Raw genomic sequence first — 26,736 nt, 5'->3', positions numbered from 1 at the left:
CTGGATAAGAGTGTCTGCTGAATGACTCAAATGTAAAATAGCTGGTCTTCAGGTGAGACAGCGAGAAAAGGGGAGGGAGCGATAGAGAAAGAGAGGATGAGACAGAGCCGGCTGGGATTAAGAGATTGGTCAGATTAAACCAAGAGGCCAACTGCAGGCTCAGGAGGAGAAGCCAATCTGTTTTTTATTGCTTTTGACTTCCTTCATATTTCACACCAGACACATGGAATAATCCTAACAAAACTGGGGTTGACCCTAGCAAAACTGGGGTTGACCCTAGCAAAACTGGGGTTGACCCTAGCAAAACTGGGGTTGACCCTAGCAAATGGTCACTTCTAGCCCCATATTTCTGCCCTGCTATACCTGATTCATGAATGAATTGGTTCTCTCTTTTTCTCACTCTCTCAAAAACACGTCACTGTCTTCCATTAGCCACAAGTGGAATGCTTGGCAACTGATGTGAATCAGAATGGCCTAAAACAAATATCTAAATAATCCCGTAACAGACAGTCTGTCACATCTAAATGGAGGATTTGGCCCTGGTGACTGCATGGTGAGGTTATTCAACTCATTGACCCTGGCGAGGTTGCTCATCCATCCACATGCTTACATAACAGGCCCTGACATCCTGTCTGGCTGCAGCGTCTTGTGGAAAGGCCACTGTGAATCAGCCACACCCTCTGGGGTTAAAAGGCAGCAACGCCCTCTATAGTACGGTCTATACCATTCATACTTACAAACTCAAACATACACACATACCTCTCATTCATTCACCCCAGCCCTTACTCTCACCTCTCTTACCTCCTCTCTCCCTCTTTTGTTCTACCGGTCCTCTGGGATCAATCAACCGGCAGATAATCGTTGGTTGCTATGGCATTCCCACGACTACCACCTCCTGGCCATGAGAGACCAGCCAATCCCAGCCTCCCGCTCCCCTTTGACCCCCTTTTCCCTCCAATGAGGTCACTCTCTACCCCATGAGAGAGAGAGAGAGAGAGAAATGATAGAATGGACGGGAGACCAAGGGAGAGAGAGAGAAAGAGATTGTGAATGTGGAAAAGAGGTAGAGAAAGAGAGGGATATGGAAAGATGATGAAAACAAAATGTCCCCCATGAAATTCTATGCCTCCATATGACTAGCTAGCTAATTAATTCAATCTGAGCAGCCCACATTCTACTGCTAGAGAGTGGAAAGTTCCATAACATCCATATATTTCTTTACTTAACGCTGACTTCATATTTTCTATAGGCCCTCTACAGTACTGTGGCTGCTCTAATAAAGTGAACTATTTCCTAGCTGCCTCAAACTCTACAGGTGTGTCTTCATGTCACGGAACGCTTGGGAATTTGAGAACACACACTGCTTCCTGTTGTAGTGTGACACTAATGAGCGCTGTTGAGAAGAGCCTATGGTGTCACAATGTTTTTTGTAGGGTTTCCTGGGTGTGTCCCATTCACACAGTGACACCCAGTGAAATCCAACTTCCTCTATGGTCTGCGGAGGAATGTGGTGGATCCTGACACGGCAGCTTTTTTGAACACACACAGATCTAGGATCAGAATAGCACCGCGCCAGTATCTGTTTCACCAACTTTCTTGTGTTATTACTCTGCTAAAGTTTTCTTGTGGCTCCCACAATCAATAAAGCAATGTTTCCTGCCATAGACCAGAACGGTCTTACAATAAAGTTGAAATTGTCCAACCTACCAGTAGGAAAACATTGCTATAAATGAGCCATCCTGAAAGTATAGAGCGCTCCTGAGAATTGCGCTATGAAAAGCAATTGTGATATTCATATAGTTTCCATCTCAAGAGTCGTGTTTGGATTTAATGGGTTTCAAAATGATAAAAATCAATTTCAATATATTTATATTGCTCCCTCCACTTCCACTGTGAGACAGATGGAAATGAGAAGAGATTCCGTTTCCTGAGTTTGACAGCTCTGGGAAAATGCATTAAGCGATATTAAAACAATATTGAAGTCATCAAATAAATGATTGTGACTTCTGGCAAGGCTCTGATATGAATCTATTATAAAAGTCTTTCAAAACCAAATGTTGTTTAGCTTAGTAAAGGAAGAGTTCCTCTGGAATGGTCTCCAGCGATGCACACACACAAACGCACACACGTGCACACATGCAGAGACACACACACACACACACACACACACACGTGTGTGGGTAGATAGAGAGGGAAGTGGGTCCGACCAACTAGCTACTTTACGAGCTGATCAGGTCCTGTTCTGTCAATAAGGCTGTAAGTGATGACCACAACCCTAACAAGCCCTCAGCGTTACTGCACCGAATCATGGATCATGGAGAGAGATAGACAGTAGGAGTTTAAGGAAATAGAGACAGGGGTTTCCTGATCCTTTCTGCCATTTGCCACGTCACGGTAAGTCTCACATTGAATGAAATTATTCCAGCCAAGTCGCTTTTCTCTGATTCTTGATGAACACTCCTATTCTGAGATACTGTATGAATACAGATCCTGATGATCTATCACTGTCTCACTGAGCCTGCCCAAGTCTCAGTGTCTGGTCTGGGTCCACAAGACGCCAACTAAAGGCAAAAACACCCCAGTAATCTGCAACCCAAGCCTTCAGCCTCCCCGTTGGCTCTCACTCCATGTCCATCTGTCCAACCCAGACCTTCAACATACAGACACTGTGGGCTGAGACCAGCGTGTGTGTGTGTGTGTGTGTGTGTGTGTGTGTGTGTGTGTGTGTGTGTGTGTGTGTGTGTGTGTGTGTGTGTGTGTGTCCAATTACTGGCCTAGGGAAAACCATAGAGTGGCCCTCTACAATCAATCAGTCAATATACACCTTGTTTTCTCAATCTGCATGGTTTAAATTAAAGAGGTTACTCACCCTTCAGAGGGTAAACATTCCTACCCTGTCTTTCATTGGCTCATACACACCCACAAAGGTCTTCCTTATGCAGTGTCATTATCACAACAACAGAGACAAGCGCTTTCGCTTCTCTCCCTGGGCTATAAATCATTCTAAGCAGACTGAGCACTAACCATGCTAACAGTAACAATAACACATGCACGCACAGGGCCAAGAGGCAGTTCGTTCACATAAACAAGAAGTAGAATCTCGGGGGAGTAGAACTGAAACTGATCCCTTCATCCATCCATCCATCCATCCATCCAGTCATCCATCCATTCACTGGGACGGGAAACCCAAGCTCCTCCGTCAACAAATACACAGCCTCCCTCAATGTAAACAAATAACCCCGCTTTGTCTGTGGAATAACAAGCTATATTTGGACCGGACAGACAAATAACAGGCTTATCACACTTCAATTACCAAACTGAAAATAAACTAAATGAAACTTTTATTCAGATAGTCTTATATAGTAAATATATGTTGACAAATGTTGACACCCCCCCCCCATCTAGGTCCTCTGCCCCAGAAAATGTTCTGGACATTGTGTCTTTCAATTGTTTACAAAACTCTCCAAGAAAACTCTATAACCATCTAAGATGTGTATTTCTCCCTCTACAAGTGTTCACAAGGTTGCAGTCCCCAGTCTATTGTTCGTGGCTGTCTGAGCTGGGAATGGACAGGTCAATTACAGGCTGTTATAGCAGTCAACACCAGACCAGCCAGGCTGTTTCTGCATCCCAAATGGCACCCTAGTCCCTTTATATTGCACTACTTTTTACCAGGGCTCATATGGCTCTGGTCAAAAGCAGTGCACTATCTAGGGAAGAAAGTGACATTTGGAATGGACCACTCTGTGTGTGTGCGAGGGAGTGAAAACAGACAGTGTAAGGAGTGCGCTGAGAGTCGGGAAGCAAGTTCAGGAAGTGAGTGTTTTAATATATAAAATAAACAATAACCACGAAACAAAACGCACCGACATTAAAACAGAGTCATTAACACCTGAGGAAAGAACCAAAGAGAGTGACAGATATAGGGAAGCTAATCAAGGAGGTGATTGAATCCAGGTGAGTGTCATGAGGCGCAGGTGCGCGAGACGATGGTGACAGGTGTGCGGGATAATCAGCAGCCTGATGACCTAGAGGCCGGAGAGGGTGTAGACGTGACAGACAGATAGATTATTGTGTTCTTTATACGGCGAGGTCTGAACAGCAGGGAGTCAGCTAGAACTCTGAGAACCTCGGACTCAGCGAAAAGCGAAAAACCAAAAACGAAACACTGAGGCAAAGCATGGCTACAATAAGACAGGGTTGGTTGACTCCTATTCTTTACTGCGTGTCTCTTCAACTAGAGCTTGTGAGGGTCTGCTGGTCTACAGTGTGTTGTTTTTTAAATGTTTGTTTCCATCATCTTCTTCGCGTGCACATAGCAGCAATTATGGACACCTAGGACACGCATACTGTACCCGTAGATATAGAACTGTGTACCCACATTGCTACACTCAGGACAACCAGTTCACAACCTCAGCAGTTCTGATTAATTTATTCCGGAATCAGAATTCTGGGAAAACGACATCTGCTTTTGGTTTGTTCTGTTGGTTCCAGAACGTTCCATAGATGTTTGGCAGCCGGATTAGCTTTGATCTCCGTCGCAGTTTCATGTTACTGACTCAAAAACGCATGACTAAACAGGTAGTGACATGGTGTATTATACAACACAGACAGACATAGCTGTGACCTGGGTACGGATGACCTGGTGAGTATTGGGGTATAAATTATCCCAGAAGGCCATTCTCTCACTGAGGCGTGGGGATTACATGGTCACACGAGATATATGGCTTCCTGAAAGAGGGACATGGGATTCAATGGAGGCATCCCAAATTACACCCTATTCCCTATATAGCGCACTACTTTTGACCAGAGCTGGAGCACTATATAGGGAATAGGGTGCCGTTTGGGACACAGACAATGACTCCTCTAGATCTCATGGGGGATCTTAAAGGACCCCAACAACCAGGAATGAGCAACATGACCAACAAACACTCTAAAAGCTTCATACTCATTTGAGATCTGTGCTCATACTTTTCGTGTGTAAATAATGCATCGATGTCGACAGGAGATTTGAATGAAAATGTCAGATATGTGCATGGTTCTTAAATAAGGATTCAGCGCGAAGACCCCAACTCCTGTACCAGTCAAAAGGCTGAGAAGCTAAGCCAAGCTAACAGTTTCCAGATCCTCAGCCTCTATAATAGTCATCTGGTTTAATGGCATGTTAGAAAATAGCTTGTCTGGAGATGCTCTTTCTAAGCCCTCAAAGTGTGCCCTAACCCCTCGTAAACAGGGATCAAGTGGTCGGCGGGCTGGAGACCTGGACCTCTCTCTACCGCTGCTGGGGAATCCAGGAGATCCCATACACAGGGCTGACGGGGCGGCCCTGTCCCGAGGGGCAACCCGACTCTCTCTCTCTCTCGCTCCTGCTCTCTCTCTAGCCATGGGGACAGGGGGCTGAAACGTAATCTGAAAGTTGAAATAGGACCCAAACCCCAATACGACCCCAAATGGGATGGCAGATTGAGCACCATCCATCCCTAGGTTGGCTGGCTGGGAGGTCTGAATGTTCTCATTTCTAGCCACCTTTTTTCTGGAACGTTCTCCTGTTTGAAATGTTCATGCCTGTAACTGCCAATTCATTCCACAATGACTTACTAGAAATTTGACTGTCGTAAAACAATAACAGACACACCTTGGGCCTGCAGTGTGCACATAAACACACACACACACACACACACACACACATCAAAGAGGGCTGCCACTGTAATAGCATTTTTTACACTAGGCTGGCTGGGTGGATAGTGCGACAGATTTGAAAAGCTTTTAATTTTATTGCTGCGTCTGGATGTGTATTGACTTTCCCACTAAGCCTAATCGCTGTGGGTTTTCGAGTTATTTACGGGGCTAAGTGCTAAGGTGGGCTAAGTGGGTCCTGAGAAAAACACACTCAAATTCAAAAAAAATCTATAATTCTGTTCAAAACCAATAATGACATATACAGAAATAAATATGTGTTAGATCAATCCACACATACTGTATGTAAGTTCTGTGCACACGTACCCACACACAAACACACACTATTTTGAGTCTGCCATGTTAATCAGTGTGACCATGTTCTTATAGAGGATCACAATTCAACATCACGATGAATATCATTTGGCTGGACAACAAAATCTGATTTAGGATAAATACTTCTACTGTAGATGAGGTCCATAAATAGACATCTATCCACATATGTTTCATAGAAATCCAAAAATGGTTTATTCTAAAGGATTGACAGGATTAGCAGTGCCATGTTTCACAAGAAAACATACAGTATTTACTGTTGATCGTTCAAGCCAGGCCTTGGTCAAATACATTATGTACGAGAAAGGATGTGAGGTGCCATGGATTAAACCCTCTCCATCCCAGCAAGCCAGAGAGAGACAGTCACCACTCAGGCCTGAGTTACATCCAAGTCTCTCTCTCTCTCTGTCTCTCTCTCTCTCTCTCTCTCTGTCTCTCTCTCTCTCTCTCTAATTCTGCAGCGTCCAGGCTGTGGGAACCAAAGAAAGGGTGGGGGGAGAAGGGCAGGGGCACTGAGTGAAACAGGCAGAGAAAGGGGGTTCAGGGTTTGGACGGAGAGTGCGAACAAGTGCAACAGGAGGAGTGAGGAAAAGTAAAAGAGAAAGAGAGGGGGTGAGAGAGCGGGAGTGAGAGCCTGACAGGGAGTGAGAAGAAGCGCAACAGGGGAAGAGCGAGAGAAGAGAGAGAGAATAAATGACAGTAAATAAATGAGTGAGTGAGAGAAAGAAAGACCCATTGATCAAAGTTTGGGGGTGGGGGGGGGGTGGTGGTGGAGGAGGAGGAGGAGGGCAGCTGGGAAGCAGGACACAGAAGCTGAACACAACAGAGACGGCTGAACAAAGACCTCCACAGCCCCATACAGCCCCATCCACAGAACTACACACACAGCACCACACACAGCCCCCGAGCCTGGCTCTACACTACCTGATCAAACACTGTCATCATCCAGGGAGTGAGCCAAGGCCCGAGACAGGGTAAAACCAAACACACACAGAGCCGTACCACAGAGCGCACAGCTTTGCACCGCAAACTATTTAGACTGTCTAATCACCTCAAAGCAGTGTGAAGTACACAGAGTTATCCAGTTATCCATTAGCTGGACCGCACCCCTTCCTGACAGGCATTCTTCTTAAGTTTACTATTCCTGATTATCATTATGAAATTATTAAAACAACTTGTAAAGAACCTAAAATAAGTGTGTATATACCTTATAGCAACAATAGAACAAAATAAAAGTGGATGAAGTGAATTTCCAATACTGTTGAGGCAACAAAAAAAGCAAGATGGTGGGAGAAAGAACCTTTTTCAGAGAGAACCTTGTTCAGTCTCACATGAGACTCCAGTGATATACTTAAATAAACATAGAAGCGGTGTCTTTGCTGATTGACTAGCACCTTGGGGGTGTACAGTAGATTGTAAATAATAGGTGGTGGGCCGTAGCAAGCTATCTGCTTTAGTTCTCGAGAGGATCGATCTCTGTCGAGGGAGGAGCTGGTTTTTACATATTGTGTATATTTATTTATTCTTAACACATTTCTGTTTGTTGGAAATATCAATTCTTGCAACATTTTTGCAGAATACTTACAACTTGTGTACTATCCATGGTACTATCTCTGCTGATCACGTCTGCCAATCCCGTTATCCGTATCTAAGGTAGTAGACAGCTGGTGACAGCTCGAGAGAGATCTCCGTCTGACAATCTGCTATTAGGTCAAGTATTATAAAACATTTTGTCATCTAACTATTTAGTTATATTAACGTGATACCATCAATGCAAGCTGTAAACCGGCTCCCAACTTAGAACGCAGCAACCTTAGTAATGTAGCTAGCTTCTAGTTAGCTAGCTAGTTACAACAAGTTGATGTGTTACTAGCTAGCAGGAGCAGATAGCTTTATCGTTAGCTAGCATGTCTTTCCAGGACAAGGAGCGTTTTTAGCTAGCAGTTTATTCCAAGTCATAATTTAAAACTACAAAAAATCTATAGGACAGGTAGTGTAAAGCTAATATAGTCATCAAGGTAGGACCCACTAATTTAATTCATGCTGACGAAATGCCACATAATCCAGCTCACAAACTACATTATCGTGCTGTGATGATGTATTGTATTCATTCTTGTCTCTCGCTTTTGTCTCACATGATCTATTTGGCTCTCCTGTGTCCCGCTCCCAGAGATCAACCAAGTGGTATTCACCAAGCATGAGCTGATTCACTCACCTGTGAGGAGAACCGTCCTACTGCAGTTTGAACTAGCCCAGCCGTCACTATTCAAACATTAAGACAACATACGCATTTGCCTGTTTTCTTTGTGGGTTTTGTCTGACACAGTCTCATGCATTTTAGAGTTGAAGAACTCCAACTACATATACACGTGCTTGTTTGAGTTGAAGACTAAATTCAATCTATTTCCCTGCATACTCTATTTCAGGTTGATTTGTTTTTCTTGTTTGTTTCAATATCTCTGTTTTTACATGTACATTGATTGATTAATTAATCTTATGCTACTCACATATTTAAAAAAAAACATTTTTCTAAACTAATTCAATTTGTTACTTGGACATATTGCACCCGTTACTGAAATGGTTGTTCCAGTTTAGATAGTTTAGGTAATATCCTATTTTAGACTTCCCAGCCAGGCAGTCATTCTGAATACAAATTATAAGTGAATAAAAATGTTAAATGTTGGCTAGACAACTCTGGCTGGATCCCAATAGGAATTACACATCACTTGGCAAGCCAGCATAATGTGACTTGCAGGTAAACCTAGGATCTCAAAATAAGGCCCTATTAAATAATTGTAATGTGTTGAATAATTACATTTTAATGAAAGCTATTTGTTTAGGATCTCACTTGGAGAAGGCTACAAGACAACAAGAAAAAAGACGGCAACCATATATCTGTCACTGACAACTACAGTCATGGGTGGTAACTCTACAATTCATCAGAAAGGCAAAGCACTCTGGGAAATACAAAAATAAGGCTTTACACTAAGCAGCGTGTTCATTTAACACTGAAAAGTGTGGATCTGTATAGACACAGGACCATAGTTCAATTTTATGAAAATGAATAATTTAAACCATCTAAATATACATACTCACATTCACTGAATATGTAGTATTTGAAACCCAAACATTCATTTCCCAACTGCTTTTTCTATAATCCTACAGGCTCTTTATCATTCTCCATACCTTTATATTCCAATGCATCCAACATTATACATGCCCACCATGATATTGGGAAGCTGCTATTTGAGATTTCATCTGGTATTGACTAATATGCATATGCAGCTGTCGCTTTTAAACCTCCATTCTAACGTACATGACACACAGCTTTTTATCGACATGCTTTTTTGGGGTGTTCTATGCAAATTATATGATCAAATGTTTCTTTAAACCTGTAGCTAGTTACTTGAAATGATACAATCTGTCACGCCCTGACCTTAGAGATCCTTATTATTCTCTATGTTTGGTTAGGTCAAGGTGTGACTCGGGTGGGGAAGTCTATTTTGTCTGTTTCTTTGTTTTTGGGCCAGTGTGATTCCCAATCAGAGGCAGCTGTCTATCGTTGTCTCTGATTGGGAATCATACTTAGGCAGACGGTTTTCCACCTGTGTTTGTGGGATGTTATTTTCTGTTTTGTGTCTGTGCCTGATGGAACGGTTCGCTTTCATTTTGTTATTTTTGGTTATTCTTGTTTGAGTGTTTCTTGAAATAAATGATCATGAACATTTACCACGCTGCGCTTTGGTCCACTTCTCCTTCTAATGACGAGCATTACACAATCATGCCAAAACATAATTCAAAATTGAATTCACTGACAGAGCGATGGCTCATGAAACACTAGCTTCATGAGCAGGCACAACGACATTTACAGTATTAGCTGGCTGGCTAGGCTAGTCAACTGTAACAGCAATGTTCCACATTAAAATGGAGTTGGACCCCCTTTGCTGCTATAACAGCCACCACTCTTCTGGGAAGGCTTTCCACTAGATGTTGGAACATTGCTGCAGGGACTTGCTTCCATTCACAAGAGCATTACTGAGGTCTGGCATTGATGTTGGGCGATTAGGCCTGGCTTGCAGTCGGCGTTCCAATCATCCCAAAGGTTTTCGAAAGGGTTGTGGTCAGGGCTCTGTGCAGGCCAGTCTAGTTCTTCCACACCGATCTCAACAAACTATTTCTGTAATGACCTCACTTTGTGCACGGGGGCATTGTCATGCTGAAACAGGAAAGGGCCATGGAAGCACAGAATCGTCTCGAATGTCATTGTATGTTGTAGCGTTAAGATTTCCCTTCACTGGAACTAAGGGGCCTAGCCCAAACCATGAAAAACAGCCCCAGACCATTATTCCTCCTCCACCAAACTTTACAGTTGGCCCTATGCATTGGGGCAGATAGCGTTCTCCTGGCATCCGCCAAACACAGATTAATCCGTCGGACTGCCAGATGGTGAAGCGTGATTCATCACTCCAGAGAACGCGTTTCCACTGCTCCAGTCCAATGGCGGCAAGCTTTACACCACTCCAGCCGACACTTGGCATTGCACATAGTGTTCTTAGGCTGCTCGGCCATGGAAACCATTTCATGAAGCTCCCGACTAACAGTTATTGTGCTGACGTTGTTTCCAGCGGCTGTTTGGAACTTGGTAGTGAGTGTTGCAACCGAGGACAGATCATTTTTACGCGGTACTCACTTTAGCACTCGGAGGTCCCCTTCTCTGAGCTTGTGTGGCCTACCACTGCGCGGCTGAGCCGTTGTTGCTCCTAGACATTTCCACTTCACAATAACAGCACTTACAGTTGACTAGGGCAGCTCTAGCAGGGTAGAAATTTGACAAACTGACTTGTTGGAAAGGTGGCATCCTATGATGGTGCCACATTGAAATTCACTGAGCTCTTCAGTAAGTCCAGTCTACTACCAATTTTTGTCTATGGAGATCGCATGGCTGTGTGCTCGATGTTATACAGCAATGGGTGTGGCTGAAATAGCAGAATCCACTCATTTGAAGGAGTGACCACATACTTTTGTATATATAATCTTATTTCAGTCTTTGGGAGAAAGCATTATTTCATCTTAACACACTGGCAGCAGATCAGAGGCTATTTTTACATCTTAGAAGCAGGCCATTGGCTGCCTTCATCACAAGGGGTATCTACAGGAGTTCTAATTGATTCCAAGTTTATTCCGTTTGCATATTTTCCTGAGCAGACAGTGTTGAAATATACTTTTTCTGAGAAAAGGTGCATGAATTAAAGGTGCAACAAATTTGACAATAAACATAAGAATATTTCATTGCCATATGCAAAAAGATGACCGATTAGCTTCACTGTTTTCGGGCATCTGCCCAGAGACCTATATTTAATCTTTATTTAACTAGGCAAGTCAGTTAAGAACAAATTCTTATTTACAATGACAGCCTAGGAACAGTGGGCTAACTGCCTTGTTTAGGGGCAGAACGACAGATTTGTACCTTGTCAGCTCAGGGAGTCGAACTAGCAACCTTTCGGTTACTGGCCCAACACTCTAACCACTAGGCTACCTGCCACACCTATATAACAAACTCACACATAGGCGCACACACACAAACACAAACGGCGTGCCAGATAAGTGGGATGTACAGTATTTCACAGACACATACACAACTGTAAGAGGACCGGCTGCCACTTTAAGATGATAATGGTGTATATCACACACACAGCTGTGAGAAAGCGTCCGTTGCCCGGGCCTTTTCCTCTGAGGCAGCGGTGGAATTATTCTTGGGAATTTACAGTCAGGACTAATCGCAACAAGTGGGCTGTCTCATCTTACATATCCCCACGCACGCACACGCACACGCAAACACACACACGCAAATAAGAGAGGCTAATATTGCAACTGAAACAGCCCTCCCACATGGTCTGGCTAGTAAATAAAAGCAGCGGGTAAAACTGACAGCGACACAGTAGCACCTCCTTCCCCTCAGCCTCAGCGGCTGATTTAATAGGCCAGAGAGCACAGGGAACCAATAAACAGGCTATAACTCTTTGATTGACAGCCACAGGCCATCCCACAAGCACCTCTGCATCACAGAGAGAGAATGCTGGAGGTGAAGCATCAGCTTTGGTCGGAATAGAAGGTCAACAGCATATGAGTGAGAAGGACTGACTGACTCTTGACCAGCAGAGAAAGAAAACAATTAGGTTATTACAAGTTATGACATGGTTAATTAACATCTAACCATGTAATAACGCAATAATAACAAGGTAAATAGCTTAGTTGAACATTAAATGTTAATTACTGTCTATACATGTTTGACAGGTAGGGCGAGCCAATGCTGAACCATACCAAATAGGTTTGGACTCTGTGACAATGAACCAATCAGAATTCACCAGCCAGCCAGGAGGTGAGCAGCTTGTGCCAAAACCAGACCACATTATTACTCACGCAACAGTGGCACTATGATCAATACAGTTTGTCCGTCAGAGTATTCAGTAGCAAAGGCCCCACGCAGGGCTGTATGCCCACACTAACAATTGCTTTGTCACAGCGACCACCAGCCATTTCACACATTGGATGCGTCCCAAATGGCACCCTATTCTCGATGGGAGCAGGCTGCCGTTTTGGACACATTGGGCTCTGGGCAAAAGTAGTGCACTATGTAGGGAATAGGGTGCTATTTGGGACGCGACACATTGATTAGCCTTAACCGCATGGACAAAAGAGCCACACATAAGGGCATACTGCTTCAGTATTGTCTGCACTGTAGCTGTATTGATGTGATGCATTGTCCAGCCAACTGTCCTCACTGTAGCATATGAGTTTATCATCTGGTGAAAAGGGGGGGTTTGAGGGAGTAGGGACTCGGGAGTAGGGACTCGGGAGTAGGAGTATTGGACAGATAGGATAGAGGTAGTTTAGGACGAGGGAGTGGAAGGTGAGTGGATAGTGTTAAGTGCATATCTAAGATAAGATAAAGACTTTAGCTGGTTGATAGGAAGGATCCATTAGTAGACTGGGTCATTTCAACTCGTCAACAAAGAGCTAGATTTCTATGAAGTTAAACAGGGCTTGTCTAAAAGTTAAACACACTTTGACTGCTTTGAGGCCTGGCCTGGGTCCTACTTAAAATGTCAGCAGATGGACAGTTTGCAGAGCTCAGTCAGTGGGTTCTGTATTGATTTGAACAAGGTGACTTACTGAGGCGACTTAGCACCCTGTCGCCCTTGCCGTGCTGCTCGCTGTGAGGAGGGCGTCAGTTAGAGCGCGTCCCAAATGGCACCCTATTCTCTATATAGTGCATAACATTTGATCAGAGCCTTATGGATCCTGGTCAAAGGTAGTGCACTATAAAGGGAATAGGGTCCAACTTGGGACACAACCTTAGTTAAATAATCCTCATTAGGTCTGCCATACAGCACAGAGTTTAGGTAATTAGAGACGCCATCTGTCCAGGACAAGGACCGTTACCGTCAACACTGTCACCATCAACACTGTCAACATGACGGTGGCCATCTTAGTCTCGAGGAACCAAACACCATGGCTGTGTCCCTGATGGATACGTTTGTGACACCATCTGTGACTCCTCTCAGTAACACCATCACGTGACCACATAACCACAAAAGTCAATTGACAAAAACAATCAACAAAGTCCATATGGATACACTATGAAGTGTAGCTTCAGTGTAACTACCCGCTTCGTTATGAAACTACCTTCTTCAAATATGTATGATATATTGCAGGCATTAGTGTTTTATTGTATGTTTCCTGGTACCCACTCACTACTTAGCTAGCACGAATGTGTTCAAAGTTTGTGTCTTCTGCTTATCTCTCTCTAGTGTGTAGGGCCCTCCAGACTGAAAAAGAGAGACAGCAGTGTGTGTGTGTGTGTGTGTGTGTGTGTATCTGGTAACCCACAGTACAGGAGAACTGCTATGCTGGCATTTCACACCGTGACCATGTGTTTAATGGTTTCCCTACAAACCGGAGAGCAAACATCCCCTCGAGCTGTGTGTGTGTGTGTGTGTGTGTGTGTGTGTGTGTGTGTGTGTGTGTGTGTGTGTGTGTGTGTGTGTGTGTGTGTGTGTGCGTGCGTGTGTGTGTGCGTGTGTGTTTCTTCGCTTCCTCAATGTGAACATGATGACTGGAGTATCAGTCTATTCTCAGTCTACTTTCAGGCTTTTCAGTCAATAATGTACTGACACCTCTAAACCAACTCTGCAGAGGTAGCTGAACCTGAACCATCATCCACCTATCCATCAACATCCATCACGTTCAACACACTCTCAAACACTCTTGTGAATACTAGCTGCAACTATGAAAGTGATGCTCCAGAGCTTTTATATAGTTTCAGCCAGTAGTTTTGAAAGTAGTGCTTACAAGCCAAAACGGGTCCTCGAAAATTGTGCACAATTGTGTACTACGTGATATCTTAAGTCCTGCAAAAAATATATAGGCATATATATAGAGAATTTAAAAAATGTTGTGCAATTCGGATGATATGTTACGAATTCCAATGAATACAGTATGTTACGAATTTGGAAGTGCTTAAGATCCCGGAATGCATCTTTAACTTCTTCTAGTGAGTAAAATGATATAGGAACCTCAATAATACCCATTTTATTTCCTCTCTCTACTAATCATGACTTGTCAAGCATTTTCCTTGAAGTACCTTTGTGGACAAGATGTGTGGAAAGGTGTGAGGATGAGGAAATCCACTGGAATTACCCACATCCACATCCACATACTTTTACATCCCTTATCTACCACTCATCACTATCAGCACTGTAAAATTCCTCTGGACCCGGTCAGACCAGTGTTATTACTATGTAACAGGGCATGACAGGCAGGCCTAGTTAACTTTTCAAGGAGATGTTTAAGTATAGTATACTAGCTGACAATGAACAGACAAAATAACCATCTTACACATTTTACATTAGGTTGCACTGCACATGAGTGTATTGTGACAGAGGACACAGGGCAACATTTGGTTCGGGGTGCCTGCCGAGATTAGATTGAAATGCTGAGCGCAATCAAAGGCGGGGAGGGACATTGTTTTAAAGACTTTTCGGGTTTTGTGTTGTTTTCTGACTCACAGGCCAGAAGGTCATGCATGGCCTGGGCGTGTCCCTGGCCTGACTCCTTTCTGAAAGGACTGCTATTATCATGTCACTGGAACACTGATGTCAGACAGCTGTGAGTGAAGGGCATCAGTATGACAAGTGGGGTGGTCAAATTATATTCCCTTATCCCTATATAGTGCACTACAAGGCTCTGGTCAAAAGTAGCCCTAATGTATCGTTTTTGGATAGGGCTTCAATTCACACCTCCAAGTAACTTGTGTTCTTGGCTATAGGCATATTAAACTCTCATTCACTTTCTCTACTCACACACCCAGCTAGGGTAGATTCCTAATGGCTCATGTCTCATATGTAGGCTATACATTCAACAAATATATCATCTCAACCATTTATGCATGTATACCTATAACAAACTAAGGATGAAGCCTATGAAATGAAAATCCTCATCATCATCAATATTAAGGGGAACATTGGGGATCTTGTGGCACTCTGTAGATAGAATCACCCACAGATATCCTAGAATTCATAGGATTCTATATGTACAGTCATTATTCTATGGACTCACCATTCAGGCCATTACGGATGCGCAGGTGGATGTGTGACGCCAGCGATAGGTCGTCCATAGACCTCCGCAGGGATGCTATTTTTCCCTCGTTTGGCTTGTGTATGTGGTTGTGGTGGTGGTCAGGACTACCGGCGCTGCCGGTGCTGGAGGTACTGCTCCCATCCCCGACGTCCCTAACGGTTCCCGTGCCCCCGTTCAGGTTGGTCAGGCTGGACTGGGAATCTATGGAGCTCCGTGACCCGGCTACGTTCCTCTCCTCATCCAGCATCAGAATGATCTCCTTCAGTTCCAGGTTCTCCCGCATCACAGAGTCCTGGTTGGCTTCCAGATCCTTCAGCTTCTGATGGTACACCCCGACATCCTTCCACATCGATCCGGAGGTGTAGCGGCCGAAGCGTTGCCACTCCCGGGACAGCTTCTTGCCCTTCTGTCGGTCGTCGTCCAGGAAACAGCAGAGCTCCCGGAGCTCGTGGTTATCATCCTGAAGCTTCTGGTTGATCTCTTTGAGGCTGCGGATCTCGTGAAGATGGACCTGTAGTCTCCGGTTCACATCTTTCATCATGTTCCCGTGCTCCACCATTAAGTACATTTTCTCGTTATCCGTTTTCCGTAGCCTCCTGATCAGCTCGTCTTTGCCGAGCCTGGAGAGCTCCTCGCCGGAGAGCTTGCTCAAGTCATCCCGCAACGGTCCGCCCGGGGCATTTTTGGCCATGTTCCCCTGCTGATGTTGCGCTATATGGGTAAGTTCGATGGTAGCTTACAGTGTCCGAATCTATAGGATGTCTAACCGAGCCTCAACGGTGACTTTGTAAAAGAAAATCAAATCCATGATAGATGAAATTATTCCAATGCGACATGAAGGCTAAAGATTAATTCAACACTGGGCAGGAATGTGGAGCCTAATAAAAGCGCCTTGGAGCTAAGCAGGTGACCCAAATTGGCAGGCAAGCAGGCAGGCAACAGAACAGTGGATAATCCCCTTGTAAAATTCAGCAAAATCGCAAAAAGCTGTTTTTCGTTTTCATCCCGGTAACTCCTCTCTGAGACGCCTTACACGCTTTTACGCACTGGACAGACGCGGTGAGAGGCGGTCTTCTTGGACACCGTATTCACCAACCACAGAGTGACTGGGAAGGATCTCCCACAGCCTCGCTGATCGTCAACAAGCGCTGCGTAAATCCGTGATGTCAGAGGTTGTGTGTCCACAGCACTGTCTTGCTTTCAGCCAGGCAATATTCAAAAGAAAGTTCCAGAAATTCTCCAATTAAGCAGTCCCGCGGACGAGCTCGTATTTAAATTTCTCCTTTTCGAGTAAGCCGAAAGTGCACTATAGGGATATATTAAAGTATTCTCATTAAATGTTGTCCATTAAATGTTGTCCTCCATCATGGCAGTCAGGTTGGAATCTGATGGATTAAACTCGCCCTCTTCTCTCCTCATCCTGTAGCATCTTCAAGCTTAACGCCTCGATCACACCGAGAGGGAATTGCATTTCGGTACACCAGAAGGACATTCATTTCCAATGGAACGCTACGTTTTCCTTGCAGCATTGCGTTGCAGAGGCAGTTGCAGTGCGTTCTGTGAGATGAACACATTAAGCTTACCAATCAAACACACCGACAGCGTCATTGCGCAAAATAGTACTCAGCATCATCTAGATGCATGCAACAAAAGTTCAACATTCACCTTCTGCTACCATTTCTGTCAAGCCGTCTACTCATACAGTTTGACGCATATGTTCGATAAATCCTATTTATGCACCTCACTGAACGCACTGCAAATGTCTCTGCAACGCAATGCTGCAAGGCAAACTCAGCATTTCATTGGAAATGAATTTAATTCTGGTGTCCCAAATGCAATTTTGCTGTCGGTGTGTTCAAAGTGTTAGATTTATCAAATGTATGTGACAAACTGTATGCATAGACAGCTTGACAGAAATGGTAGCACAAGGTGAATGTTGAATTTTTCTTGCACACATCTAGATGATGCTGAGTACTATCATTGTGATCAAGGCATAACGCCTAGATCACACCAACAGTATCTTTGCACAAAATGGTATGCAGCATCATCTGGATATGTGTGCAACAAAAGTTCAACATTCACCTTCTGCTACCATTTCTATCAAGCCGTCTACTCATTCAGTTTGACTCGTATGTTCTGTTTTATTTACTTTAAAAAATAGATATGTTTTGGCCTAAAGTGAATATTCTGGCCACCTCTCTTTTTCAAATTATTGATCTGTGGAAATTCGCCATATGTCTAATCACATATCATTTTATCAGTAAGAAGTCTTTTGATTGGTATAGCTTAGTTGATGACAATAATTATTGTTGTATTTTCTCACAAGACTCCAATTTCACTCAAATGAATGATATAATATAACATTTCACTTCTTTACATCAAGTTTCTCAGTACAACTAAGATTATACTGTAGAAAAAGTAAAAGCCATACTTTTGAATGCTAATATAAAATATATAAATTTTGTCAACTTTTTGTCAATTTTGTTTATTTTCATCCAGATATCAGTTTCAAATCATAACATTTTTTAATTGCCCTTCTTTTTTATTCATTGATGACAATGTTACATTTAACCCTTCAGCCTGTTAGATTTAACCCTGCCTATGGGGTCAATTGTAACATTTCACTTCCAACACTCTCGGTTGAATTGTAAACGACTGGTATGTCCTATGAAGCTAGCGACTTCTAGCTATTCGCTGGTGCAGGTGAGGACACTTCAGGCTGAGGAGTAAGCTTCACGCATCCCCATGTGCTACACTTGTCCTGATTGTTATACTTGTCAGTGGGAGTTGGAATTCATAGTTTTTTATTTAAAAAACATAATTCTATGCATCCCTAGCCAAAATGAAAAAATCTGCCATGCAATCTGCTCTTTCTCCATGAACAAACAACCGCTCCCTTGGCGGAGGTCACGTAAAATGCACATTTTACAAAAAACTGCGGATTGCAGCACCTAAAGAAAACAACACAGTTACAGAGGACAAACATATGTGCAAGGTACGTATTAAAGAATGGACATTTTTACAAGTAACAACTGATATCGACTTGATGTCGGGGGTACACTCCTCTAAAACTCATCGCAAATCAACTCCATTGAGATGTACTGTATACGGAGTTGAGTTTACTCATCAAGTAGAAACATAGCCTAGTTGGAGCAGGTAGATAAAAGTAGAGCCTTCCCACCACACATTGGTTGAATGAATGTTGTTTCCATGTCATTTCAATTACATTGAACCAACGTGGAATAGATGTTGAATTGGTGTCTGTGCCCAGTGGGTTGTGCTTTGGTCCCACTGTTGAGTGTTTTTAAAGGGTCAGCTGGCAGATGCCCCCATTTTAAGATTCAGAAAGTAAAGTGATTTGGTCGTAAACAATAAACCTATTTGGAATGCATTAACCAAATTCCAGGCCACAAAACGCCTATTGCCCATAATTTTCTGGATATTACACCACTGCTACTCTCTGTTGTCGTCTATGCATAGTCACTTTAATAACTCTACCTACATGTACATACTACCTGAACTAACCGGTGCCCCCGCACATTGACTCTGTACCGGTACCCCCCTGTTTATAGTCTCGCTATTGTTATTTTACTGCTGCTCTTTAATCATTTTTTACTTTTATCTCTTGTTCTTATCCGTATTTTTTTTTTGAAACTGCGTTGTTGCTAAGGGGCTTGGAAGTAAGCATTTCACTGTAAGGTTTTCACATGACTAATACAATTTGATTTTATATATATATATATATATATATATATATATATATATATATATATATATATATATATATATATATAAATGGCAACTCTTTAGGCTACTGGCTAGTAGGCCTAACTTTGATGCTGTGTATGGGAGTATTTTGTGGAATGTGACAAATGGGTGTGTAATGAGCAAATAAAACATATTCAAGTATAGCATAATTCATTATTGGCTATGACTGTAGATACAGATGTCGTGCTTGGTGGTCCTCTCATTATTTGCCTGGGAGTTTGATGCATGGTTATTATGCATATAGGCCTATGATAAATATATTCTTCCTCATTCACCATGATCTAAATTAGCACAAGAGTTGACTGTCAGGCTTTGCAGGGGGGTGAGGCCATGGAGAACTATATGATATTGATTCTAAAGATTAAAAGCTGATAATCAAGATCATGATCAATAATAATATTATGATAACATTACTTGAAAGTGGTTGATAGTTAACTAAAGTTCAATAAATTGTGGGTCCATGGGATTGGGGCATGATGGGATGTTGTGCGACAAAACAATATTTCAAGAATATTGTGTGAACAGGTTGCCATCTAGTGGCAAAGGCAGCAATACACCAAAAACTGCAACACTGTTGCAACAAGGCAATTGTTGAAACGTTTCAATTCCATCATGCCACTATAGGATATATTGTTGCAAAACCCCATCATGCAATGCAGAAACAAAGACATTCCTACGAATATCTAGACCAAAAACAAATAATTATAGAAAAAAATTGTTCTGTCAAAGAACGAAGACTTTTATTTTTGTTGTGTGGAATTAGACATATCTATTATTTCCCTTCATGTGGAACATAATAACACATTACCTCATTTATATATAAAAAAACGAATTAATAAGAGTGTATTTAATTGACTGACAGATAATAATAATAATAGCTAAGGGGAATGACAACAGCCTTTATTAAGTCATATTTAGCTTGTCCTCGAGAGACAAGCAGACACCAATGGAAGTCCCTCAACAAAGTGTCAACTTTCCTGGTGTTTCTTTGCTTCTTATTGCATTAGGCCTCTTCCCAATGTCATGATGCTAGTCTGAAAACACTGAACTACTACCATGACTTCCTCTCCTATTATTGTGTGTTTTGTGCGGGTCTTAAGGCATATACAGTATCAGTCAAAAGTTTGGACACACCTACTCATTCCAGGGTTTTTCTTTATTTGTACTATTTTCTATGTTGTGTGCAAATCTGTCATCAACGTGAAGGGTGGCTACTTTGAAGAATCTCATCTTGTTTAACACTTTTTTGGTTACTACATGATTCCATATTTGTTTTTCATCGTTTGATGTCTTCACTAATATTCTACAATGTAGAAAATAGTACAAATAAAGAAAACCCCTTGAATGAGTAGGTGTGTCCAAACTTTTGACTGGTACTGTAGGGGATATGAATAGTGGTGAAAAGATGACTTAGTTACATCTGTGTCAAGCATAACTACAGAACAGATGAAAGAGCAAAAGAAGCCATGGCATTTCTCCAGACGGGGACAGGACAGGTACACAGCAAATTGGCCGGTGTTACCTAGTGTTGATTTTTTCAGTGTAACATTTCTAGTGTTAATTCAGGTGTTAAATTCAATCTGTAAGTGTTAAATTAGCCCTCATTGGTGTTTAAAAATATATTTTTTTAAATATATTTTTTTCGTGGGTAGATCAGCTTTAATACTGCTGATAGATTGTAGCTTCCATCAATGTAATTGTCTGCATAATTTCCAATCCCTCATATATTTTTTTGTAAATATATACATATACATACACACCGCTCTGGAAAAAATTAAGAGACCACTACAAAATGATCAGTTTCTCTGGTATAACTATTTATAGGTATGTGTTTGAGTAAAATTAAATGTTTTGTTTTATTCTATAAACTACTGACAACATTTATCCCAAATTCCAAATAAAAATATTGTAATTTAGAGCATTTATTTGTAGAAAATGACAACTGGTCAAAATAACAAAAAAGATGCAGTGTTGTCAGACCTCGATTAATGCAAAGAAAATAAGTTTCTATTCAACACAATACTAATGTTTTAAGTTAGGAAGAGTTCAGAAATCAATATTTGGTGGAATAACCCTGATTTTCAATCACAGCTTTCATGCATCTTGGAATGCCCTCCACCAGTCTTTCACATTGAGGTTTGGTGACTTTATGCCACTCCTGGCGAAAAAATTCAAGCAGCTCAGCTTTGTTTGATGGCTTGTGACCATCCATCTTCCTCTTGATCACATTCCAGAGGTTTTCAATGGGGTTCAGGTCAGGAGATTGGGCTGGCCATGACAGGGTCTTGATACGGTGGTCATCCATCCACACCTTGACTGACCTGGCTGTGTGACATGGAGCATTGTCCTGTTGGAAAAACCAATCCTCAGAGTTGGGGAACACCGTCAGAGCAGAAGGAAGCAAGTTTTCTTCCAGGACAACCTTGTACGTGGCTTGATTCATGCGTCCTTCACAAAGACAAATCTGCCCGATTCCAGCCTCTCTGAAGCACCCCCAGATCATCACCGATCCTCCACCAAATTTCAAAGTGAGTGCGAGACATTGTGGCTTGTAGGCCTCTCCAGGTCTCGCACCCACTGTGAAATTTGGTGGAGGATCGGTGATGATCTGGGGGTCGTCTTTAACCAATTTTGGTCTTTAAATGCAGGACCAACAGACAAGTTATTTACTTTTCCCCCCTTCCACTTGCCTCTTCCATTTTTGCTGTAATGCTGCAATTAGTTGGTTGTAATTTTGGGTAGAGCAGACATTTCCATATATTTGTGTTAGCTGCATGTGTGACATAACTCCACCAGTCCTATTTATGATATAATTTACTGTCACGTCCTGACCAGTAAAAGGGGTTGTTTGTTATTGTAGTTTGGTCAGGGCGTGGCAGGGGGTGTTTGTTTTATGTGTTTCGTTTTTTTGGGGTTAATGTTCTATGTTAGTATATTTCTATGTTCGTTCTAGTTTTCCTATTTCTATGTTTAGTTTATTGGGTTGACCTTCAATTGGAGGCAGCTGTTCCTCGTTTCCTCTAATTGAAGGTCCTATTTAGTAGGGGTGTTTTTCTATGGGTTTTTGTGGGTAGTTGTTCCGTATGTAAGCTGTGTGCCTTACAGGACTGTTTTTTCATCGTTGTTTTTGTTTAAGTGTTTATTTTGGTTTTCTTCACAATAAAGAAGATGAGTATACACATTCCCGCTGCGCCTTGGTCCCATCTTTACGACGAACGTGACATTTACAAAGATTATACTTATTTCTGTTCAATTTTTATTTTTTATAATGCTTTTTTTAATCAATTAGTATATTTGAGTTTAACCACAATATTTGTTGTATTATTTGTTTTGTCTTTTCTGGTGGATTAAACTGAAATTGCAACCAACTTTTTCTATGGCTTGTTTTACAATTATAGCGATATTTCGGAGATTATTTCATTTTCTAATAACTGAAAGTGAAAGGTTGTAATCTGAATATAGGGAAAAAGGCCCTTCTTGAACATGGGGTGAGACATTCTTACTAATCTGCTAGAGAACCAGTTCGGATATAAGAATAACTTTTGTATGACTGACGCCTTTATTGAGAAGTCTAATGCTTTAATATTTAATAATTTCTGCCTTCCCAAATTCATATTAATTATATAAATAGGCCCGTTTAATTTTGTCTGGCTTGCTGTTCCAAATAAAATTGAATCTTTTTTTCTCATATAATTTAAACAGGACGCTAGGTGTAGGTAAGACCATAAGGAAATAGGTCAACTGGGATATGACTAAAGAGTTAATCAGGGTGATTTTTCCACGAATAGACAGGTATTTTCCTTTCCATGGTAGCAAAATTATATATATTTTTGCTAACTTTCTATTCAAATGTTTTGTAGTGAGATCATTTCTTTCTTTCGGGATATGTATACTGAGTATGTCCTCATCACGTCAGACCATTTTATTGGTAAATTACACAGTAATGTAAAAGTAAAAAAAAATAATTGTGATCCAATACGTAATATAGTACACGTATAACAATTTGGTTGTAATCCAGAGAGGTTAGAAAAAGTATCTAGAACCTCCATGAGGCTGTGGAGGGATCCAAATTATGGATTTAAAAGAAAGCATGAATCATCAGCATACAATGACACCTTTGTTTTTAAGCCCTTGATTTCTAACCACTTGATATTATTGTTCGATCTGACTTTAACAGCTAATATTTCGATGGCCATATTAAATAAATATGCCAATAGTGGACAACCTTGTTTTACTCTTCTTGACAGTTTAATACTTTCTGAGCAGTAGCCATTATTTACTATTTTACACCTAGGGCTACAATGCATAACTTTAACTCATTTTATAAGAGATTCTCCAAAATTGAAATATAAAGTCAGCTATGAATACCAGAACTGGTTTCCCAAATTTTTCATAGTGTTCTATTGTTTCCAGTTTATATTATCTGCAATGTATTGTCCATGTAAAAAACCTGTCTGATTAGGATGAATAATATCCGACATCACCTTTTTAATTCTATGCGCAATGCATTTTTTTTTTTTTAATTGTGGCATCACTACACTGAAGTGTAAGGGTCTAAAATGTTTTAAATAGACCAGATCTTCATATTTACCACTTGGATCCTGTTTCAGTAATAATTAAATCAGACCTTCTTGTTGAGTATCTGATAATCTACCATTTTTGTAGGAGTGGTTAAAACATGGTAATAACAGTTCTCTGAGTATATCAAAAAAGGTTTGGTATACAGTGCATTCGGAAAGTATTCAGACCCCTTGATTTTTTCCACTTTGTTACGTTACAGCCTTGTTCTAAAATGGATTACATTTATTTTTTTCCTCATCAATCTACACACAATACCCCATAATGACAAAGCAAAAACAGGTTTTTAGAAATTTTTGCAACTTGATTGGAGTCCACCTGTGGTAAATTGAATTGATTGAACATGATTTGGAAAGGCACACACCTGCCTATGGTACCTCCACTGGTACGCCATCCAACCCTGGAGTTTTCCCAGACTTAAAGGCTTTAATTGCATGAAGAAGTTCCTCCTCTGTAATTTGGCCTTCACATGAGTCTTTCTGTACAGCTGTTAATTTTACATTAATAATAGAAAAAAAATACATATAATTATCAACGGTTAGTGGAGATGGAGGAGACTAAAATGAAAACATATGCTTAAAGTACTTTGCACTCTCTTTTTTTAAATTATAGTTTGGTGAATCATGGGGGACTCCATCATTTGTTACAAGTTTTAGTAAATTATTATTTTTGGTAGCATTTCTATGTCGAAGATTAAAAAATTATTTGGTGCATTTTCCCCCATTTTCCATCCAGTTCGCTTTATTTTTTATAATATATTACTCTTGATCTTTCTTGAATAACTTCCTCGATTTCTTTTTGTTTTTCCTCTTTGGTACAGTTTTTATTGCTATCTATCTGTACTATTAGTCTTTCCATTGTTAATATAGACTCTTTTGACCAAAATTGCTTTTGTTTTAGAGATGAGTACTGAATTGCATGGCCTCTAAAGGCATATTTAAAAGTGACCAATACAATAAAGGGATCTGCTGTACCTATGTTATGTCGGAAAATGTCTATTATAAATTCTTCTGTCCTAGTTAAAAACAAGTTATCATTCAATAGGCTTTGATTACATTTCCAGTATCCTCGCCCACATGGAAATTCAGTAAGAGTAATATGCCAATTATTTGATGGTCCGACCGCATTCTGTCCCCTATCAACAATTCTTACACTTTTGGTGCCAGTGAAAATGACATAAGATTGAGCCTCCACCGTGTATATCTCACTAGGTCAGGATATTTAAGCCTCCATATATCCACTAGCTCCAATATATCCATGACATTTATGATGGACATATTGGAACTAGTGGATAACCGAAAGGTTGCTGGATCAAATCCCCGAGCTGACAAGGTCAAAATCGGTCGTTCTGCCCCTGAGCAAGACAGTTAATCCACTGTTCCCCGGGTGCCAATGAGGTGGATGTCCCAAGACACATGTCAGTTGAATGCATTCAATTGTACAGCTGACTAGGTATCACCCTTTCCCTTTATATGGATATATCACCAAGTGTTGATTTTTCAGTATAACATGACTAGTGTTGATTGTGTTAAATTAACAATCATTGGTGTAAAATAACCTGTGTTGGTGTTAATACAACCAGTGTTAAACCAAAACCACGTCCACCATTATCATGTTTCCCAACATGCTCTATTGCAGGTAGATTTTTTTAATTGTTTAGTTCAATATCTATGTTTTGCATATACAATTATTGATTCATTAATCTTATTCTACTCAAATATAAATAACATACATTTTTCTAAACTAATCCAATCTGTTACTTGGACTTTTACACCCGTTACTGAAATGGTTGTTCCAGTTAAGATGGTTTAGGTAGTCTCATGTACTAGTCTTCCCAATCTGGCAGTCATTCTGAATGCAGGCGAATAAAAATAGGATAGCCCCATTCTGGCTGGATTCTGACAGGAATTAGATGTCATTTTCAAGCCATCATAGTGTTACTTTGCAGGCCTGATGTGGCCTGTAAACCATTAGTCTAAGTCTAAGCCCTATCTAAACTGGGGGAGGGGAGGGCCATTCTAAACTAACACATGGAATAGTTTTAAGATGGGAAAACCAAGGATCATTTAGCTGTTTGAATTTTAAGTCACCTTAAGGTATCAAAAAATATGTAAATTTTTTTGGGGGGGATGAAACATTGAATTTGGCCTTACTGCTATTAGACAATAGAAATGTATTGAATAACAGATTCACTACATGGTACAACAGATAGTCTAGCTTTGCCACCTTTTACCGCAGATGCGGGAAGGTGATATTTGCGGGAAGGCGATATCTGAAGATTGAGACGCAGCCCATGCAAAAAAAACACATATCTCTGTTTAAACAGACGGATTTTGACGGGGATTTTTACAATTATTTTAATCAGAGTTCTGCGGGGGCGCAATCATTGTAGGCCAAGAGTTAACCAAGGCCCTCAAGGTAATGCCTTATGAAATATTTAGTGGATGTGTTAAATAGTTTTATTTGAAGAATAACATTGTTGGTTAGGATCTCACTTGGTAAAGACCAAATAAACTTAACTATGATGAATGCAATCACCATGTCTCTGTCACTACAACTACAGTCATGGGTGGTAACTCTACATTTCGCTCGAAATACAAGGCACTCTGGGAAATATGCAAATAAGGCTTTAAACTGAGCAGTGTGTTAATTTAACACTGAAAAGTGTGGACCCATATAGATTCTGGACCAATTCTAAATGTAACTCTGTCCGTGTTGATTTAACACTGGATAATTTGCGGT

At 41.2% G+C, this 26,736-nt stretch overlaps 1 protein-coding gene across 4 annotated transcripts in view; it reads right to left on the bottom strand.

The window, feature by feature from the left end:
- ccdc85ca (coiled-coil domain containing 85C, a) overlaps positions 1-17,258 on the bottom strand; it is a 60,789-nt gene extending 43,531 nt beyond the window's left edge. For 2 of the 4 annotated variants that reach the window (XM_014194899.3, XM_014194909.3), the window contains exon 1: positions 15,628-17,252. In XM_014194899.3, coding sequence (XP_014050374.1) covers positions 15,628-16,339 — 712 coding nt within the window. In that variant the 5' untranslated portion in view covers positions 16,340-17,252. Of the gene's footprint in view, positions 1-15,627 lie in introns of all 4 variants that reach the window. The other 2 variants (XM_045717690.2, XM_014194890.3) reach the window with 2 other exon arrangements.
- Positions 17,259-26,736: the final 9,478 nt, after the last annotated feature.

The sequence above is a fragment of the Salmo salar genome, chromosome 01 (assembly GCF_965601325.2).
Source record: "Salmo salar chromosome 01, fSalSal1, whole genome shotgun sequence".
In the NCBI taxonomy this organism is placed as follows: Eukaryota; Metazoa; Chordata; class Actinopteri; order Salmoniformes; family Salmonidae; genus Salmo; species Salmo salar.
Note: the sequence above shows the minus strand (reverse complement) of the source record. Positions and strands in the feature narration are given on the sequence as shown.